This window comes from Papilio xuthus, unplaced genomic scaffold (assembly GCF_000836235.2).
Source record: "Papilio xuthus unplaced genomic scaffold, Pxut_1.1 DF827135.1, whole genome shotgun sequence".
NCBI lineage: Eukaryota > Metazoa > Arthropoda > Insecta > Lepidoptera > Papilionidae > Papilio > Papilio xuthus.
In genome coordinates, this window is record NW_013531514.1 from 575,045 (window position 1) to 592,654 (window position 17,610).

General features: G+C 38.0%; 2 protein-coding genes across 7 annotated transcripts in view; one reads left to right on the top strand and one right to left on the bottom strand.

Moving 5' to 3' along the window:
- The window catches only part of Pat1 (Protein interacting with APP tail-1), a 28,820-nt gene extending 17,667 nt beyond the window's left edge, over positions 1-11,153 (top strand). Inside the window, exons 2-13 of the mRNA XM_013314801.1 lie at positions 3,480-3,593; positions 5,778-5,892; positions 6,014-6,140; positions 6,220-6,399; positions 6,483-6,653; positions 6,738-6,945; positions 7,023-7,181; positions 7,348-7,453; positions 7,725-7,867; positions 8,374-8,539; positions 8,963-9,091; positions 9,469-11,153. Coding sequence (XP_013170255.1) covers positions 3,480-3,593; positions 5,778-5,892; positions 6,014-6,140; positions 6,220-6,399; positions 6,483-6,653; positions 6,738-6,945; positions 7,023-7,181; positions 7,348-7,453; positions 7,725-7,867; positions 8,374-8,539; positions 8,963-9,091; positions 9,469-9,566 — 1,716 coding nt within the window. The 3' untranslated portion in view covers positions 9,567-11,153. The remainder of the gene's footprint in view (positions 1-3,479; positions 3,594-5,777; positions 5,893-6,013; positions 6,141-6,219; positions 6,400-6,482; positions 6,654-6,737; positions 6,946-7,022; positions 7,182-7,347; positions 7,454-7,724; positions 7,868-8,373; positions 8,540-8,962; positions 9,092-9,468) is intronic.
- Positions 11,154-11,327: 174 nt separating this feature from the next.
- On the bottom strand, positions 11,328-17,588 carry AnxB10 (Annexin B10). Of its 6 annotated transcripts, none has more exons than XM_013314824.1 (8): positions 17,409-17,588; positions 16,742-16,918; positions 15,404-15,608; positions 14,961-15,040; positions 14,113-14,226; positions 13,674-13,806; positions 12,894-13,075; positions 11,328-11,891 (listed from the first exon to the last, which is right to left on the bottom strand). In XM_013314824.1, exons 1-8 carry the CDS (start codon positions 17,418-17,420, stop codon positions 11,835-11,837), a joined length of 960 nt encoding a protein of 319 aa, XP_013170278.1. In that variant the 5' UTR covers positions 17,421-17,588; the 3' UTR covers positions 11,328-11,834. The 6 variants fall into 6 exon arrangements, with proteins under 6 accessions (XP_013170278.1, XP_013170276.1, XP_013170277.1 ...); XM_013314822.1 differs by having other exon boundaries at positions 11,328-11,894; XM_013314823.1 differs by lacking the exon at positions 12,894-13,075 and adding an exon at positions 13,274-13,455.
- Positions 17,589-17,610: the final 22 nt, after the last annotated feature.

Here is a 17,610-nt window from a genome sequence, read left to right on the forward strand (position 1 = left end):
ATAGCTAGTCAATAGTCAATCACGCTAGCCCAACTCTGATTGACTTCACGCGGTATTCATACCTAGTTCCTGCAGATTACAAATCAAATGCTTATACCTTGAGAAACTGCTAAGGATGTGAGTTGGTTTCTCCGTGTCACCAGCAATTGTGCGTATCGTGTTTCTGAGGATATAACAGAGTGCATTTCCTTGTTCAGGACATCGACTCTAGCGATAAGAAGCTTGTATCAATTTCCGCTGTTCAACATTTGATATCATGAAAACTATTAAGGGTATCACAACAGTAAACAAATAACTTCGTCCTTTCATTCTGTTTACTTGTAAATTTCTCAATTTATACTAAGCTCTTGTATGTAACTCTGAATGTAGCAGGAAATGTAAATTTCTTTTGTAAATTGATTGTGTGTCAAGGTACAAAATACAAGCATAAATAACATACAATCACAATAAACGTTAAAAATTAATATGTATAAATTTATCATTTATTTGTATGGAAATTTGATAAATAATATTTTTACATCCTTGACGTAATGTGCCGCTCATTTATTTATCATGTTTATAATATTTCTTGCTATAACGTCTCTGAAATATGAAGAAAACAAGAATAAGTTTCAATTTTATTTGTATTTATTTATGATTCACACACACACAAACACACACGCACATGTGCATATAATACTTAACAAACTATTTCGGTAAGATTTAGTTCCTCGAGTACGGGTAAGAAGCCACATCGATGTCATTTCATTAAAGACGTTTGAGTCATTACTGGGGTGAGGTTTTCTGATGAACTTTGTGTATGTTATATAAACATGGCCACTTATAGTCAAAGAATTTAATTTGCTACCCAGGATTGAGTCTGGTAGCAGTTGTTATTACTGTAGAAAATTGTCACCATCGCGTATATGTTGATATAACTCGTTTTCATCCCAATTGAATTGTAAGCCAAATTATATTTTACTATGTCATGGAGAGGAAATAAATGTCCTCGAATGTACTTTGTACTATAATAATAATAAGAGCGAGATAATTCATAAGTGTATATCGATTTATATATAGGTATCGAGCAACCGTGTCGACCCGTACATTGAACGCAATATGCGATGTTTACACACGTGAGTGTCGAGTCGAGTCGTGAGAGCACGCGACTTCGTCTTGTGATGTAATTATATGTATGTATGAACAAAGTCGATCACCCGGACATGAAGGAGGTAAATAGTATAATCTTAACCCATTCAGTACTACTGACTTGCTGGGCGAGTTCATAATATCATGAGAAATATGTTTATACCTAATTATTCCACATAAGGAATTTTTCGTTGTTCGTAGTGGCATGGAACGTGTTAACAATGTGAACATGGAGGCATGTCTAGGGTGAATGTTTTGTGCTTTTATCATTCATTTACTCTTTGTATTTACATTGCAAGAACCACGTAGTGCTGTTATACTTTGTATGTAGTTATGTTAATAATTACATGCGATACATAGTTGCTAATGTGTTCAGTTAGCGCACTAAGTGTTCAGTTAATACAATCAATATGGTGACAGGCGCCTGTGCTAATGACGTCATTATTGTTAGACACGACCTCATTTCGACGACATCATCTTTTATTATTAACTGTCGCCCGCGACTCCGTCAGCGCGGAATTAAAAACACCCTATAAGTAGCCTATGTGTTCATCCAGACTATGTTCTACATCTATGCCAAATTTCATACCTTCAAACAAACATGCATCCATCTAAACATTTGGATTTATAATAATAGTAAGATTGTTTTTTATTGTACTTTAAGAAATATACACATAGCATACAAGCTATTAATCCTTTTACAATATTTTTGTATTTAAAAAAAAACTGTCATGATTTGTCCAATTTGCCTGCACTAACCCTGACTCATGAATGTAAAAGCAATTAAGGGCGCGCCAGATCAGCAGCGATGTGTTTTTGTTTTAAATATCAACCAGTACGACCAGATTGTAGGAATGTCGACTGCGAACGCTGGTGCCAATGTACCGCATATTGACAGATTGCTTTTTAATTTAATTTTTTATGGTCCTTTGTTTTTATTCCAGAGAATATAAACAACTCATAGACTTGTTCACTTTCCAACTTTAATATTTACTAATTACTAGTATATAAATATGAATATATGTATGGATGTTCGTTTGTTATAAGGTATCTCCAGAATGACTGCATGGATCTCGCTGAAATTGAACATAGTTGTAGAACATAGCCTGGAAGAAAATAGGCTACTAATTAAGTTTTTCTTAATCTCGCGCGGAGAGTCGTGAGCGAGAGCTAGTAAAGAATATCTCTCAATAAACACTGTCATATTAGATGACGTATGCAATTTCAGTAGAATTAAGGTACTTTGTTCAAATCAACGTAACTTTAGACATTGTAAAGTAAGCAATAAATTATCATATTTCTGCAGCAGAGACGAGGCCTTAGTCAAATGTGGTGGCAGGTGGATAGGTTAGATTTATATTTTCCAATTTCTATGTTATGTGCCGATTGCATTACAATGTATTAGTTCTTATAAAGTGGTAATTATACTATTACTTTGTCGTTGAGAGCCGAATGCCACGTGCATATCTCGTGTTGCTAGAAACAGTTATATAATTATAAGGCCATAGCGAACGTCGTAATGACACCCGCCGGCCGTGCCACAACAATTACCTAACTGACCTAGATCAACATGTGACGTCACGCAAAAAAACAAATGCCATCGCGGTTGCCTTCAGAACTAGCTTAATGCATTCACCATTTCTGAGACCAAAAAACTCCGTTTTAAACATATTGTTATCTCTGTTTTATCAGATTATGACAGAGAAAACGATATGATTTATACGCAGGTTTTGGTTCAAGAAACCAACGGTCAGAGACGTTTGTTACTTACAGTAGTTTAATCTACTCGTTAGTAAACCCGTATTTGAGTGCGGCGGTTAACTCAGCTTTGTTTCAATTTAAATTGTCCTACATCATAGACTATAAAAAAAAAGTTTACTAAAAGTTTCGTGAAGATTATAATTATTATTTTAGTACTTAAAGCCATCCAACCTTCTAGATTGCCATATAATGATCATTTACATCACAATCGGCGACTTTGAATAACATTTTATCATTGCAAATTCTTGTAGTCAGGGTTTTCTCGTATGTTATTATGCAAGGCCTCGCGTTTATGTTCAAATGCGGGTATTGTACGTACTATCTACGATCGAACATTGTATTATTCAATGTAACAAAATTATTCAACAGAGTGTGATGTAAGACATTGGAAATAAAAAAAAACATACAGTCTAATTGAATGAAGATACCAGCGTAAATGAAAATAAAATGTCTCGCTAATCAAATGGTTTCCGATGCACTGCACTACAAAAATATACATTCCTCTTATTATCTTTAAAATAGACAGAGACAAATATATGTTTTATTGCACGGTTAAAGTAATAGTATTAATTTAATATGTTTGTTTCCAGATGCTGCAGGAGAAGCGGCTTTGTATCCTGGGTGCGGAGCTCTCCGAGCTGGATATATTTGAGCGGCTGTTGCGTTTCACCGGCGCCCAGCTGAAACTGCTGCAGTGCTTCCAGGTATTACAACAGACTTTATGCCAGCTCAGGGTTAGATGCAAACGCATGCCTGTGCAGGACTGCACCACGGGTAGGCGTATCTCTTTATAACATGCCAATAACTAAAGTGTGGTAGTACCCGGCATCTAATGTTAAATTGCGAGCCGTTATAAAGTTTGGATAGCACTATACGTGTCTGTTAAATACTTACCTATTACCTACTAGTTAATGAAATGCTTTTGTAGAACGAACAGCGTTATGCTAACGTAACAAGTGCATTAACTTAAGTAGGCTGCAAAACAATATAATGATAATTTACATGTACTAGAACGTATTTCATAATATTTCTACATGACAATAGTTCTAATTAACACGCAATCATCAATATGTCTATTGTTTTCATTTAATTGTTGTGTTGACATGAAATCTTTGTTGCAATAATCATTTGCTCCAACTTAGGGTAGATATAACAAATAGATATTCTATATCTAGCTTTACACGGTGTGAATTACGCACTATACATTTTATGTCTTCCTATTAGCGTGGTTTGAATTATAATTTTAATTATTAATTCAAGTGTCAAGTGATTAAATATATTTTGAAGTGATTCGGCTTATAAACTGCCGCACGAATCATAAGAACGTCTTCGTAACGCCATCGACAAAATTTGTGCAGCGGCCCTACGGGGCGTAAGGTATACCAAAAATCTCATACAAATTTGGATATATATTGTCGAAGATGCGTGTCGTAAATATTCGTGCTAGGCCCTCTGCACACTCGGCTATTTACATTGTTTGTACTCTGCTACGTTTGCGTCATACATTTATTTATGACAATAACTTTTATGATAGGCGAGTGTTATCCGCGGTCATCGAGCCTATTTTATTGTTTACAAATGTAAGTGTCCGCTACAATATATGAGTAAAATATACATCGACTTTTCAAAGAAATCCGATATACCGAGTGCAAGGTGTACTTTTTATTCGCCGTCTGCGTCCTCACCCTTTTCAAGTTGGCGTGTAAATTCAATCCATTACGCGGAAGGCGACGATCAATATCGTGTACCAGGAATTCAGAAATGTAATGTATATTTTATTTATAAAAAAGCGTCTGATGAAACCTTTGAAATGCTGAATAAAATATAGGAAAAATCTTTAATTATTTGAATACGATGACGTGTTATTGCGGTCAATGTACACTAGTCAAGATAGACTGATTGTAGATAAACATGTTAATATTATGTATACCTTTCTATGCTATGAGGGTGACACGGTCTCGCGAGTTTGTACAAATGTCACAGTCAGCTGAATAAACATCACGTGTCCCGGTTAACAACGTATATTCTTTACGTAGTTGTTACTATCCCCCAACTACACCTACATGTAGTTGTTTTAATTTAAATTGAATCTTAAATTTTTTACTGTGTTTTGTACAAAACGTTATCTTAAAATTATTCCATTACCGTTGAAGAGAACTTTAAATCTTCTTAGATAGTGAGTTTAGGAATGCATTTTAAGTTGCAACAACTTTGAAAAAACTCGGAAAAAAATAAAACATACTTTTGAATGGAAACTTGTATATGATCTTTCTTTTTATGTTAAAAAACCATTGGAAATGTCAACAATGTCCAATCGTTAATGTACGAGTAAAAAGATGGTACGAACTATTTAAGTATCAATTATATCTGATTTACATTCATACAGTTTTGTTTAGATTTTACATTTCCGAAGTTATTGTTATGGCTTCCGCCGATTTACGCGAGTTCGATTACTCTATTACTTGTTATAATAGCACATTGCATTGAGTCGATTCGTATTTGATAAAATTTACATTAAACTCCGGAAAAAAATGCTATAAAACCAATAAGTTTCAAAATGCAAACGAGTACGCATTTAGTGATGTACATTTCAAAATAATAAGTATATTACAATTCAACACAACTCGTTCGGTTGCGTCAACACTTTAATTAACGTGTGACTAACTTTTATAGCTTTGTTTTATATCCCCTTTGTTAGGTATAGGTTTGTTTTATCTTTTATTTATTTTTTCATTTGTAAAAGATATTTTTTTACACTTCAAACTGGTTTCTTAAAAAATACTGACACAGTTTTTCTCAGCACTAGATGACTTATCTGGATTTCGAGTTTCTTTATTATTGATTATTCGTCGACGTCATATTTAATTAGTTGCGTTTTAATTTTGCAGGCGGTGATTGAACACGGCTCGAAGCTGTCTGTGGAACTTTCGGGGGCGTATATCATGCGGTGCGAGTCCAGCGACCGCTCCAGAGACTATCTCATACAGCTCGGTCTCAGGCTAGGTCGGTGGCAATTTTATCACTACACTATCTTTATCTACAAAGATACTAGTGTGGAAAAACTAAATAGGTTGTTTGCGGAATGTATTATTAATTTAATGTGGGTTGTGCGTCGTGTCTCCAGGCGGGTTTTTCAACGAGGCTGGTTGGTATGCGGACGCGGAGCGTGTGTTGCTGCGCTGCCGGCAACTATGTCAGGCGCAACCGCAATCGCCACGCTACCGCCGCCTCACGCTCGAGTGCTGCCACAGGTACACTCACAAACACATTAACACATATTTCATACCTTCCTAGGGCAGATGTGTAAACGTGTTTACTTAATATTGTCAGATTACTGAACACTCAATCGGCGTACTGCTGCTTCCCCGCTGCGGCGGAGACGTACGAGCTGTCACTGCGTCTGCTGGGGCTGGGACACGCCGCACCCGCCAGCGCACCGCCGCCCGAAACGCTCCGCGCCTGTCTGCGCGCGCTCGATGGACACTCAGTTTGCGACTCCGACGACTACAGGTCACATATTGCAATAATTTCCTCCTTCACAAACTTATCAAAACATATAATTGCAAATTAATCAATATTTGTGTATGTGACAGATCGACAGCGTGCGTGGCAGCAGGATGCCGCGCGGGGTGCGCCTCCGCAGCGCTTCTGGCGCGGTTGTGCAAGGAGTTCAGCTCGCTGCACTTCGTGCGCTGCGACTACGGGGCCGCGCACGCCTGGAGCACGCGCGCCCTCGCCCTGCTCACACCGCACGCGCCCGCCAGGTACAACAACTATCGTACGACTCGTGTGGCATTGTGATCGCATCATTTACATTTAATTATATTTGTGTTGTGTGTTGTGTGTAGGGTGGCAGTGGAGGTGATCAGAGCTTGCGGCAAGGCGTGCGTGGTGAAGCGGAGATTCGCAGCAGCGGGGCTGCTGCTGCGGCAGGCGGTGGCGCTCGCCCGACGCGCATTCGGGCCGCGACATCCGGCGCACGCGCACGCACTGCTCGACTACGGCTTCTATCTGCTCAACGTCGACTCCATCTCGCGCAGCGTCGCCGTATACGAGGTAACACTTGGTTACTTCATGACTAGCGTTGTAGAGCGTTGAGCTCCCTTCCCTATGTTGTGTGTGTGTGGGTGCAGGAGGCGCTGTCGACACTGCGGCGTGTGTTCGGGCGCAGCAGCCTGCACGTGGCGACGGCGCAGGAGGACCTGGCGTACGCGCTTTACGTGCTCGAGTACTCCTCCGGCCGCTTCTACAAGGCGCGCGACCACGCTGAGCGCGCCATCAGGATCATTGAGGTAACTACATCACGAAATAACTTTATGACGACTCGCTATACCTTTTTTATTATAAGGTTGCAAACAAGCAACGTTAGGCACATGTTCCGGAAGGCGCATTCCTCCATTTGCAAATTTTGAATGTTATAATATCTGTATATGAGAGGACCTTTGATGTGACGTACAGAACCTGGTGCCGCCTGATCACCTGCTGCTGGCGTCTGCGAAGCGCGTGAAGGCGCTCATACTGGAGGAGATCGCGCTCGACACGCCCGCCGGACAGGACATGAGCGGTATGTACTCATACACACGCACACATACACAAACACAACAAAATATAGATAAAAACTGACACATTGACTATGTAGTGTCATAGGATTTATATATTTAAAAAACGATTTTTTTTATTTTTATGTGTCCGGTTTGCTCCGGGTAATTTTCGGAACGACTGTACCAATTTTGACTGGAAAGAAGCTGATGGACGCGGAAATATTGTAGTCTTAAATACGTTACGTACTTTAATAGTTAGGTAATTGATTTTAGTAAATAATGCGATTGTTGCAGAGCCGAGCCTGCTGGAGGAGTCTGAGGCGCTGCACAAGGCGGCGCTGGCGCTGTCCATGTTGGCGTTCGGAGAGAAGAACGTGCAGACCGCCAAGCACTACGGCAACCTCGGCAGACTCTACCAGAGCATGCAGAAGTTCCAGGTAGATCTTTCACACTATCTGACATAAAAAAACAATGTATATATGTACTGTTAGGAAGAAAATCCGACACTGTGCCGGTGTACTGGCGTAACACTAGCCTTACTAAAATGTCCACGTTTATGTCCCCTCACTAATCATACTGACACTTCACTTTGTAAAGAAAGCGCGACATTCGCGTCATAGGATTCCAACTAATAATGTCTAAAAGTACTAACATTGTTTTTAATACCACTAGAATTCGCCAAAATAGCGAAATGACCGCTACCTATAGACATGCGCAAATGCAAATGTATTGGCTACGAGAAAAGATTATGCAACTTTAAATCTACTTTTTATAAACAAAAGATAGGTAAAGGAAGGGTACTTAAATTAGGTTCCAGCGATTTACATCTGACTAGACGCGCAGTCCACTTTGAAATTATCTTCTATGTGTCGGTGATATTCGAGCAGGCGAGTCGACACATTCGTAGTACTTAGATGTAAAACTTGATGTTTGTAATGAACAGGACGCGGAGATGATGCACCTGAAGGCGATCGCGATCAAGGAGGAGCTGCTGGGCGCGGAGGACTACGAGGTGGGGCTGAGCGTGGGTCATCTCGCCAGCCTCTACAACTATCACATGAACATGCACTGCGCCGCTGAGAAACTCTACCTGCGCTCCATCGCCATCAGTCAGTATACATACTCCATCACTCTGTCTTATTTTATGTATGAGCAACATACAATAAGGCTTTCCTTTGTAGCCGCTAAAGATTTAAATCCTACTCAGAGTCGTTAATTGGTCACTAATGAAAGCCGTCAGCAGTAATCATTAATTGATTAATCGTTGGTTTCTAAGAACAAAAAACCTATTTAAAATATTTCTCTGTTTTGTCAAAGACGACGATATGTTTACAAGGATTTCAGGATTTCAGTGTCAGAAACTCTGTAGGTCTGTATTGTTGCTGGTACTTCATTTGACACGTCGAGTAAAAAAGTATTCTAGTTCTCAACGTGTCAACTCACCCTGTATTATATTTGGGTCCTGACGAGCCGGATAACAATTATGCGATCGTGGTCAAGCGCTGGCTTATTCAATAAAAATGTATGTGCAGGTCTGAAGCTGTTCGGTGAGCGATACTCCGGGCTGGAGTACGACTACCGCGGTCTGGTGCACGTCTGCACGCAGCTGAAGCGACACGAGCGCGCAGAGCACTACAGCGCGCTGCTGCAGCGGTGGCATGGTACTCGCAATATTATATACATCATTTTTATATTTTTTAACAATATAGCATCCATCCTTACACAATAAATCCTATGTCATACTGTACATACATTACAAATAGTTTAAAATAACACAAAAAACATATTACATCAGCTCATAGAATATCCCGCCCCTAAGTTTAGTATTAGGAGTAGTGTTTAGGCCCAAATCAACGACGCTGGCTCATTGCGGCAGAGCCGTTAAAATTAAACCCTTAATATATATTTAGTATTAGAAATCAACGCTAAGGACCTCCCTAAATGACTAATTAAAAATTTGTGCAATAAACATACTCATAATTGTATTATTACTCTAGTCACGTACTAAGGTTTATATATGTCAATATTGAATGTTCAGAACTGCGCGAGCAATCAAAGACGGAGCAGCAGCCCGCGCTCAACGACGAGCAGGTGCTGCCGCTGGCCGAGCTGTGCGCCCGCCTCGACATACAGTGAGCGCCCCGCCCACACACGCACTAGCCACACCCTCGGCCCCGCCCACACCATCGCACACAGCCACGCCCACACCACCGCACACGTGGACACGTCTCGCCATTTAACATCAGGTGGATTGTGGAGGAGGATATACTAAAATTGGTAAAATGTGTGGCGGGAATCATTTTGCTGCTGGTCCTCGAATCAGTGAGTGTTGATATTCTTATGACCCGGAAATTCTGTATCAAAACAATCCGGGAAACATCTTCTTCATGAAAAAAACTAATAACATCCAACTGTTTTTCTTGTACATAGATTTTTTTAATGCATATAACGAATTTTAAATTATTAATTACTCAATTTAACTCTGTATTTTAATGAACCGATTCGTTTAAGTTTAATTTTTAATCTGTGACAATTTTGCTTGACTAATCTTTGGCGCGAAAATGACGTAAAGGAAGAGAAAAAAAGTAAATTTAATTGTTTATACTCATGTTTAAACGACAGCTGTTGTATGAGAAAAGAGTGAGACGTTGTGTCTCAAAAAATGTATGAGAAAATTGTAAATGCAAATTAGTGTTGCCAGTAAAATTTGATTACGCAAAATATTTAGACGCAACGTAACGATTAGAATTGATTTTAATGTACGTAGAGATTTTGCACAATTTTTATTATTTAATTAGTGTTTGTAAATTTGACTGGTGGGAAATCGGCCATTTGCATATTTGTGATAAGAAACTTCAGTAGTCATCTATTCTGATCTCTTATACAAATTATTTTATATATTTACGCTATTACATCTTATTGGTTATCATGTAATTATATTTATATTAATCATAATATTCAGTCGTATACAGACTATAATAATGGACAGAACATCACAATGAGGAATCCATAGACACTGTGATCATGTACATATTGTTTTGGACCATAGATTAAATTGTGCATATGTGTATTAGGATGAGATGTATTTCAGTAGGCGTATTATTTACCTTGCTCTGCCTCTATCTTGTGTTCCTTTATATTTAGTGATGTAAAGTTGTATACGGACGAGGATATCTGAACCAGTGGCCATAAATCAAACTAAATTACGATAGCACACTAGCGCCCCTGTTAATGTCAGAAAATGGTACAAGATCCTTTTTGTATATCAAAGTAGGTTTTAATACACAGACAGAAGCAACTGCGATGGTAGCGCCCCTCACAGGTTTAGATATTCTTGTTTGATTATAAATATATAAAAATTATGACCGCTTCCGTATTCTATATGTGTACTAAGTGCAATGTAGTGAGAGTATATAATTGTTTCTTGTTTTGTTTGCGGATTTCTTTGAATGCAGTGCCACGTGTTTGTATGAATTAGCAAATATGTACTTAAGCTGGAAGATTCGATGTTGATAAACTGCACTGCATTTTAAACTTTCAATGTTATAGTTTTAAAGTCGCCTTTCGTTCGATATTTTGTGGATAATACTATAAAAATATTTAGCTTCGACATTGTATTTGCAAGTATTTGTATTGACTTTGTTTGCGCGAAGTTACGTTATAATTTGTTAGCAGGTTATGAATGGCTGTTAGGTTCGTGAGCAAATAAACGTTTCACGTCCATATTTGAAGTTTTATTTTTATAACTCTCCAGCGTGTCAATAAACTCGCTAACATTTACATCATTTGAAATAAATATTTAGGTTATATTTTTAAAATGAGAAATACGAATGAAACAAATAAGTATTATTGTAACATTTATTTTATTTCAATTATAAATTCATTTGAAAATAGCAGAAATAAGCCAATTGCAATCATACAAAAATGGGAATATCGGAATGATAATATTTTTCAAATTCCACTTAATATATAGACAAAAATTAATATTGAATACGATGATAATTCTATATGTAGGCAGTAATATCAAGATATAATTCTTTTCATGTATAAAGGCGATGAGTTTGTATAAATTTATATGTACGTTTTTCTATAATCTATAAAAAATCAAAATAAATAATCCATCTATTAATTTTATTAATTGACTCGATTTATTTCTTTTTTTATCGTTATCGTAAACGATCAGATTTTCAGATCTTTCACATAAATATTTCAACAATTTTTTTTAATCTACTATATAAATATTTTCATATTTTATAGTCTGTTACAAGGACGAAATGGTGGGTATTTGTAAATCTAAGCTAAATGCAAACAAGCTGCTCACAATATAAATAAATCTATAAAATTAGACGCATGTCTATATAGAATTAGATCTATTAGCTTCCCACGAAGTTCGCGACGTTCAGTCTACGCCGGTCCGAGCAAAGCCACGAGCGCGCGCTTGTAGTCTCCCGAGGTCTCGCCCTGCTGCGCGCCGCGACAGAGTACGATGTTATTGTTGTCGTGACAGGTGACAGGTTGTCATGACAGGTGACAAGTAGTGGTGACAGGCGACAGGACAAGCGCCGTGACCGATGCATGCGACAGCGTGAAGGGAAAGCGGCATCATTAGTAACTTATAATTTATTTCCACCTTCCAAAAACATTTGCGCGTTGATAAACTTGTTTATTTAAAAATTACTTTACTTTGGATGGTAGAATTATGTTATTTACTTTAAATTAGCATATAAGTGCATAGTTTAATATAAAGATAAATATTAAAAAGCTTACCCATAAAGGCAAAGAAAATATGTCTAATGTATTAAAAATAACATATTACTAATAAGATAAATACTTTATAGGTTATCTGTCATCAACATCTCTGAATTGGGTACTTTATAGCTCGCTCTTACTAACTCAGTCTTATTTATTTACCAGAAATTGTACAGTAACTTAAAATATTACTAAAATGTAGTAAATCTCTCACCTGCTGTCCCGCCACCGGCAGCCGCGATGCAAACACCAATGTATTGTTATTGCACACAATAAGAACATCAAAGTAACAACACACAAAGCATTACTAAAGCATTCGAAATTATTATTATAATGAAAAATCTTACTTTCATGCTGTTATAATGTGCTATTGATACTGGCGAAGGAAGGATTACTTCATTTTAATCCAGTGCATCATATAACTAAGAATTTTTTACTAATATAAGAGGAAAAAAGTTTTCATTTAAAAAAATACTTTTTTATTTATAATTCAACCTTCTATCGCCAGTTACATTTGTGATTAAAAGATAAATTAATCTTAATAAGCAACGTATTCCATATTCTATGGCACGTCACATATTTAAAAAAAAATAAACTGTTTTCTTTAATTAAATGTGTAAATTGCCCATCAAAGAATAATTCAAGAGAGATATTGATGTATGTACGTGACGTCACACGAACAAAGAATACGTTACAGAACCATAGAGTACAAACCTCAATATCACTCTGCAGCGTCTTATCATAGAGACGTTCGTATTCCTTCTTAATACCGGCGAGGTCTATCTCAGCGCGGCTGCAGATGACGCGCACGAGACAGCCGTCGTCAGTACCCGCGCCCTGCGTCGCCGCACGCAGCCGCGCCGCGAACCACGCCCCGGCGTTCTCCACGCACTCCACTGTAACAACACCCACCTATACATACCGCCGCCACCATACCGGAGACCTTCTTACAGTAGCCGCTACACCGCTCCATCGCTCCAACATCACCTGATCACACTTACCTCCTCGTGAAGTCGCATGAACACACAATACGTGCGATGTGACGTCACAAATCGCAGTTCACGTCCAGTATAACTGGAGCTATGATCACGTACCCTGATTTCGCTTTCAAGGGTCTTGTCGTATAGCCTCTCGTATTCTCTCTTGATGGCTGCGAGGTCTACCTCAGCGCGGCTGACGAAGACACGTATGAGGGTGGTGTCGTCAGTGCCGAGTCCCTGCATGGCGGCGCGCAGTCTCCGCGCGAAGAACGCGGCCGCGCTCTGCACGCACTCCACTGAAATGCACGTTAGTACGCGAGCCCTACTCACATCGCACCTATCATAAAACCGCGCTATTCAAAATACTATCAAAAGTTGCTAAAATAATATTCGACTACACTAAACAATAAAGAATTTTTTTGACCTACACGTAACTTTCGATGCAATGCAAAAATCGAAGAAATATTTCAGGTTTCTATCTTTAGGTAGTAAGCTATGACAATAATATACTGACCGATAGCGGAGTAGGCGTCCTTGAGTTCGCCATCGACTTCGGCCTTGATAGCTTGCTCGATAGTGCGCCCAGCTATGTTCTTGTACTCCTCGAAGATCAGCCGCAGCTGCGCAAAACTCTCGTGCGCCAAGATCTATTAATATTTGAAATTGAAATCATCAGCTCGCTACGATGTCACTGTGGGGCTCGGCCATAGTCAACCACTGCCCAGTGCTGGTTGACTTTACACATATCTTTTAAATTTCTTCTTAGATATGTGCAGGTTGCATCACGATATTTTCCTTCACGTAAGAAGGTCGGATATATGTAAATATTTAGATCGAAAATTTAAAAACTCATTGGTATAAGTCGGGATTTGTACGCAAATCCTACAGATTACAAGTTATCCATCCATCTCTTTCACACAGTCATACCAGTGTGTTGAAGTATGTGACAATACCTTATTGAAGACTTCCTCATCAGTGCCCCACTTAGCCTCGCCCGCGTCGTACAGCTGCTGCGCGCTCTCCGCCGCGCGCGCCGCGTCCACGCCCGCCTCCTCGTCCCGCGCGCCCTGCGGGGCTCGCTACATACACACCTCGCACTGATCTCTCGCCCTCACAACACACACACACACACATTGTGTCTCATACACATTGCTAAATAATAATCATCGAAAAAAAATTAAACACTTTTAGCACATTAAAAAAATGTAGTTGTGTGTGTCTGTCCGAGGGCAATAAGATTTCTCAGCGAAAGCAAAGTAAAGTTTGTGAAACAACAAAGATTCACACACACACAAACGTAAGTCATGCATAGAATTCATTACAATTAATTCCTAGACAATCCTCGACAATCCAGATATTTCAAAATATCTTTAATCAAACTCATTCAGACAAAACATTAGTTTGCAAAGAAAATCAATGCACAAGCAACATCCAGGCTGTTGTTAGTTTATATGTTACTAGCTGTCGCCCGCGACTCCGTCCGCGCGGGATTAAAAATAGATGTTGACCGATTCTCAGACTTACTCAATATGCTCACAAAATTTCATGAGAATCGGTCAAGCCGTTTTGTAGGAGTATGGGAACAAACTTGAATGAAATTGTGACACGAGTATTATATATATAAGATTTCAGATTAAAACATAGTATGAAAAAAAAACAATATTAAAGATACATACGTCCTTAACGTACATTACAACTAAAACGTACAATCATGCACAAAATTAATAACAATAACATGAGACGTGAGTGCTGACGTCACAGCGTACACTGCGGGACAGAAGTGTTTAGAAGCAATACTTACTGTAACGATGAGTGTGAGCAGACGGCGGAAGTCACCTGAAGTCTCCGAGCACATGTGCTCAGCCAGCGGCCGGTCATACACTGACAAACACATACACAATACACACCTGATACCTAGCAGTCGCCCGCATTCGCCGGCACAGAATTAAAAAAAATCCTATAATATGCATCAACGACCTTCCCGTAGATCCTGTCAAGATCGATACAGCCGATAAAATCGTGCGGACAGACAGACAAAGATTAAAAAAAATAGTTCTTCATTATCAGCTATGCAAAAACATAATGTGTACGATTTTTTTTCTTCAATATTACATACAAACACTTTAATTTTATTAATATGGATAGATTTATAGCTATATAGATATAGATATCTGCCTTAATCTGAATTTGATGTTTTCGGTTAAACTTTTTTTTTTGCTGCAGACACAAAATATGATCTCTTACATCTCTCATATGCTTGCACAATATCAGCGATTTCTTTCTTGGTGCGCGTACAGAGTATCTCAATGAGCACACTCTCATCGGTGCCGAGTCCCTCCATGCACTTGTTCAACTCCTTGCACAGGTACTCCTCTGGAGGCAGCATCAGAGCCACAATCACGTCCTCAAAGTGACCTCCTAGTTCTGACTTCAGGTCCTCTATTAAATCCTGGAATAGACATTATACTTAACTTTATAATTATGAAAATTTGGGTGGATGGAGAAATGGATGTTTGTTTTTCATATCTCTAAGATGGCTTTACGTATCTCGTATTTTTGCATGTTACTAGGTCCGCGCGGGCATAGTTAGTACATATGTTAAGTCACCTTAAGAAAAAGCGAAAATTCAATCGATATTTGTTCCAGATCGTGTGAAAAAATAATGAAAAGCTACAAAGCAACGTAATTTTTTGACAATTTATAGATAAAACATGTCGATAGACTTAGATTGTGACCTTCATTCAACATGCAAACAACTAATAATGGCGTGTAATTGAAATGAATCATGATATTGTTTTCCATAGTTATTTCTCACACACACTAACTCGAAAAACACACCTGTCTTTGTTCAGCATCATTATAACTATTACGCTATTTTCTCACATATCAAAATGTATCAATACTGCCAATATACAAAATTAAAATTAACTATAGTTATCAGTGTGAAAACACATATTAAAAATGAGCAGAATATTAAGACCCTTATCATACTAATATTATAAATGCGTAAGTTTGGTTGGATGGATGTTATTTTTTATGTATCTCGAAAACAGATTAACAGATTTTGATGAAATTTGCTATGGATGAATATTCTCACGGTCTAAAAGAACACAATGAGACTACTTACTTATTTACTTTGTAATTCCGCGCGCGGAAAAAAGCTACATTGTAATATTATCATAGGTGTGGTTTAAGGGCAACACGGAAGGTCGCGCCTTTTAACACAATCTAATTGTCCCAGTGACCCAGAAAGGATAATTGGTATCATATGAAAATTTAAAAAAAAAACAAAAGGTAATGATGTTTTTTATTAAAATTGAAAAATGTATTGATTAAACAGATATTTATAAACACAAAAGAGATTACTATAGTATACTTAAATGTATTCAACATAATAATTCAATATTTAAAACTCGTTTTTACATAATTGTATGAAACATGATATCCTTCAAGAGATGACTAGATGATTGATTACTACGACTATGAAGAAAAAGCAAAAATGTAAACAAGACATTTGTTATATGCTTTTTAATAATTTGTATATAGAAAACAAGACGAAAAGAACAAAGGAGAGTAACATACCCTGCCATATTCATGTGTAAAGGCCTGTGAGATGGCCTGACGCTGGGCATTGGAGCGTGAAGTGAGGATGTCAATTATAGCCTGTTCATCAGTACCAAAGCCCTTCATAGCAGCACGGAGCGTTGCCGCATCCTCCATTGCATTAAAGTTGGGAACTCCCACTACAGTTGGTTCACGCTAACACATAGGATGTAGGTTAAACATTAAATATTTTTATTACTATAAGTTTGTAAGCAACTGTTTATGCATAGTATGTCTGATATAAGTGATTTGTTTATTTCAATGTCACAACATTGTATATCTGAAAACTAGCTTTGAATAAACATCAATGACTCCTGACATTTGTATACCACTGGAGAGTTAAATTTAGTACTAAGTCAACAGTCAAGTTGAAATCGTATACAAAAAAAAACTGTCACGTCAAATCTCACGCTCTAGTTATTTGATCAGGAAAAAAAAACCGGTGGCTTTTGGCCCGACAAAACTTTCTATTGAAGGCATCTTTATCTTTTCACTATTTAACATTTTAGGTAACATCAATTATTATTATAAAAGTTTTCTACATTAAAAATTCAAATGCTCTTTGTAACTTTAGGGACCCGCCCAGAAAAAGTGAACGTCCCTTACTCATAAGTAGCAATTAATATATAAGATGCGACATACTTACATGGCCAGTCATCTTTATAACTTTTCCGATTGAATTATTACTAATAAAAACGTAATAACTTTAGACAACTTCCGCAGTTGTAAAAAGCCTTGCTTATTTAGGGCTTAGGGTTTTATTTAATAAAAACAAGGAATTAAAATCACAAGCAATACACCTTTACAGATCCACGGTATGACGTAAACTGACACTGACAGATTGGTCA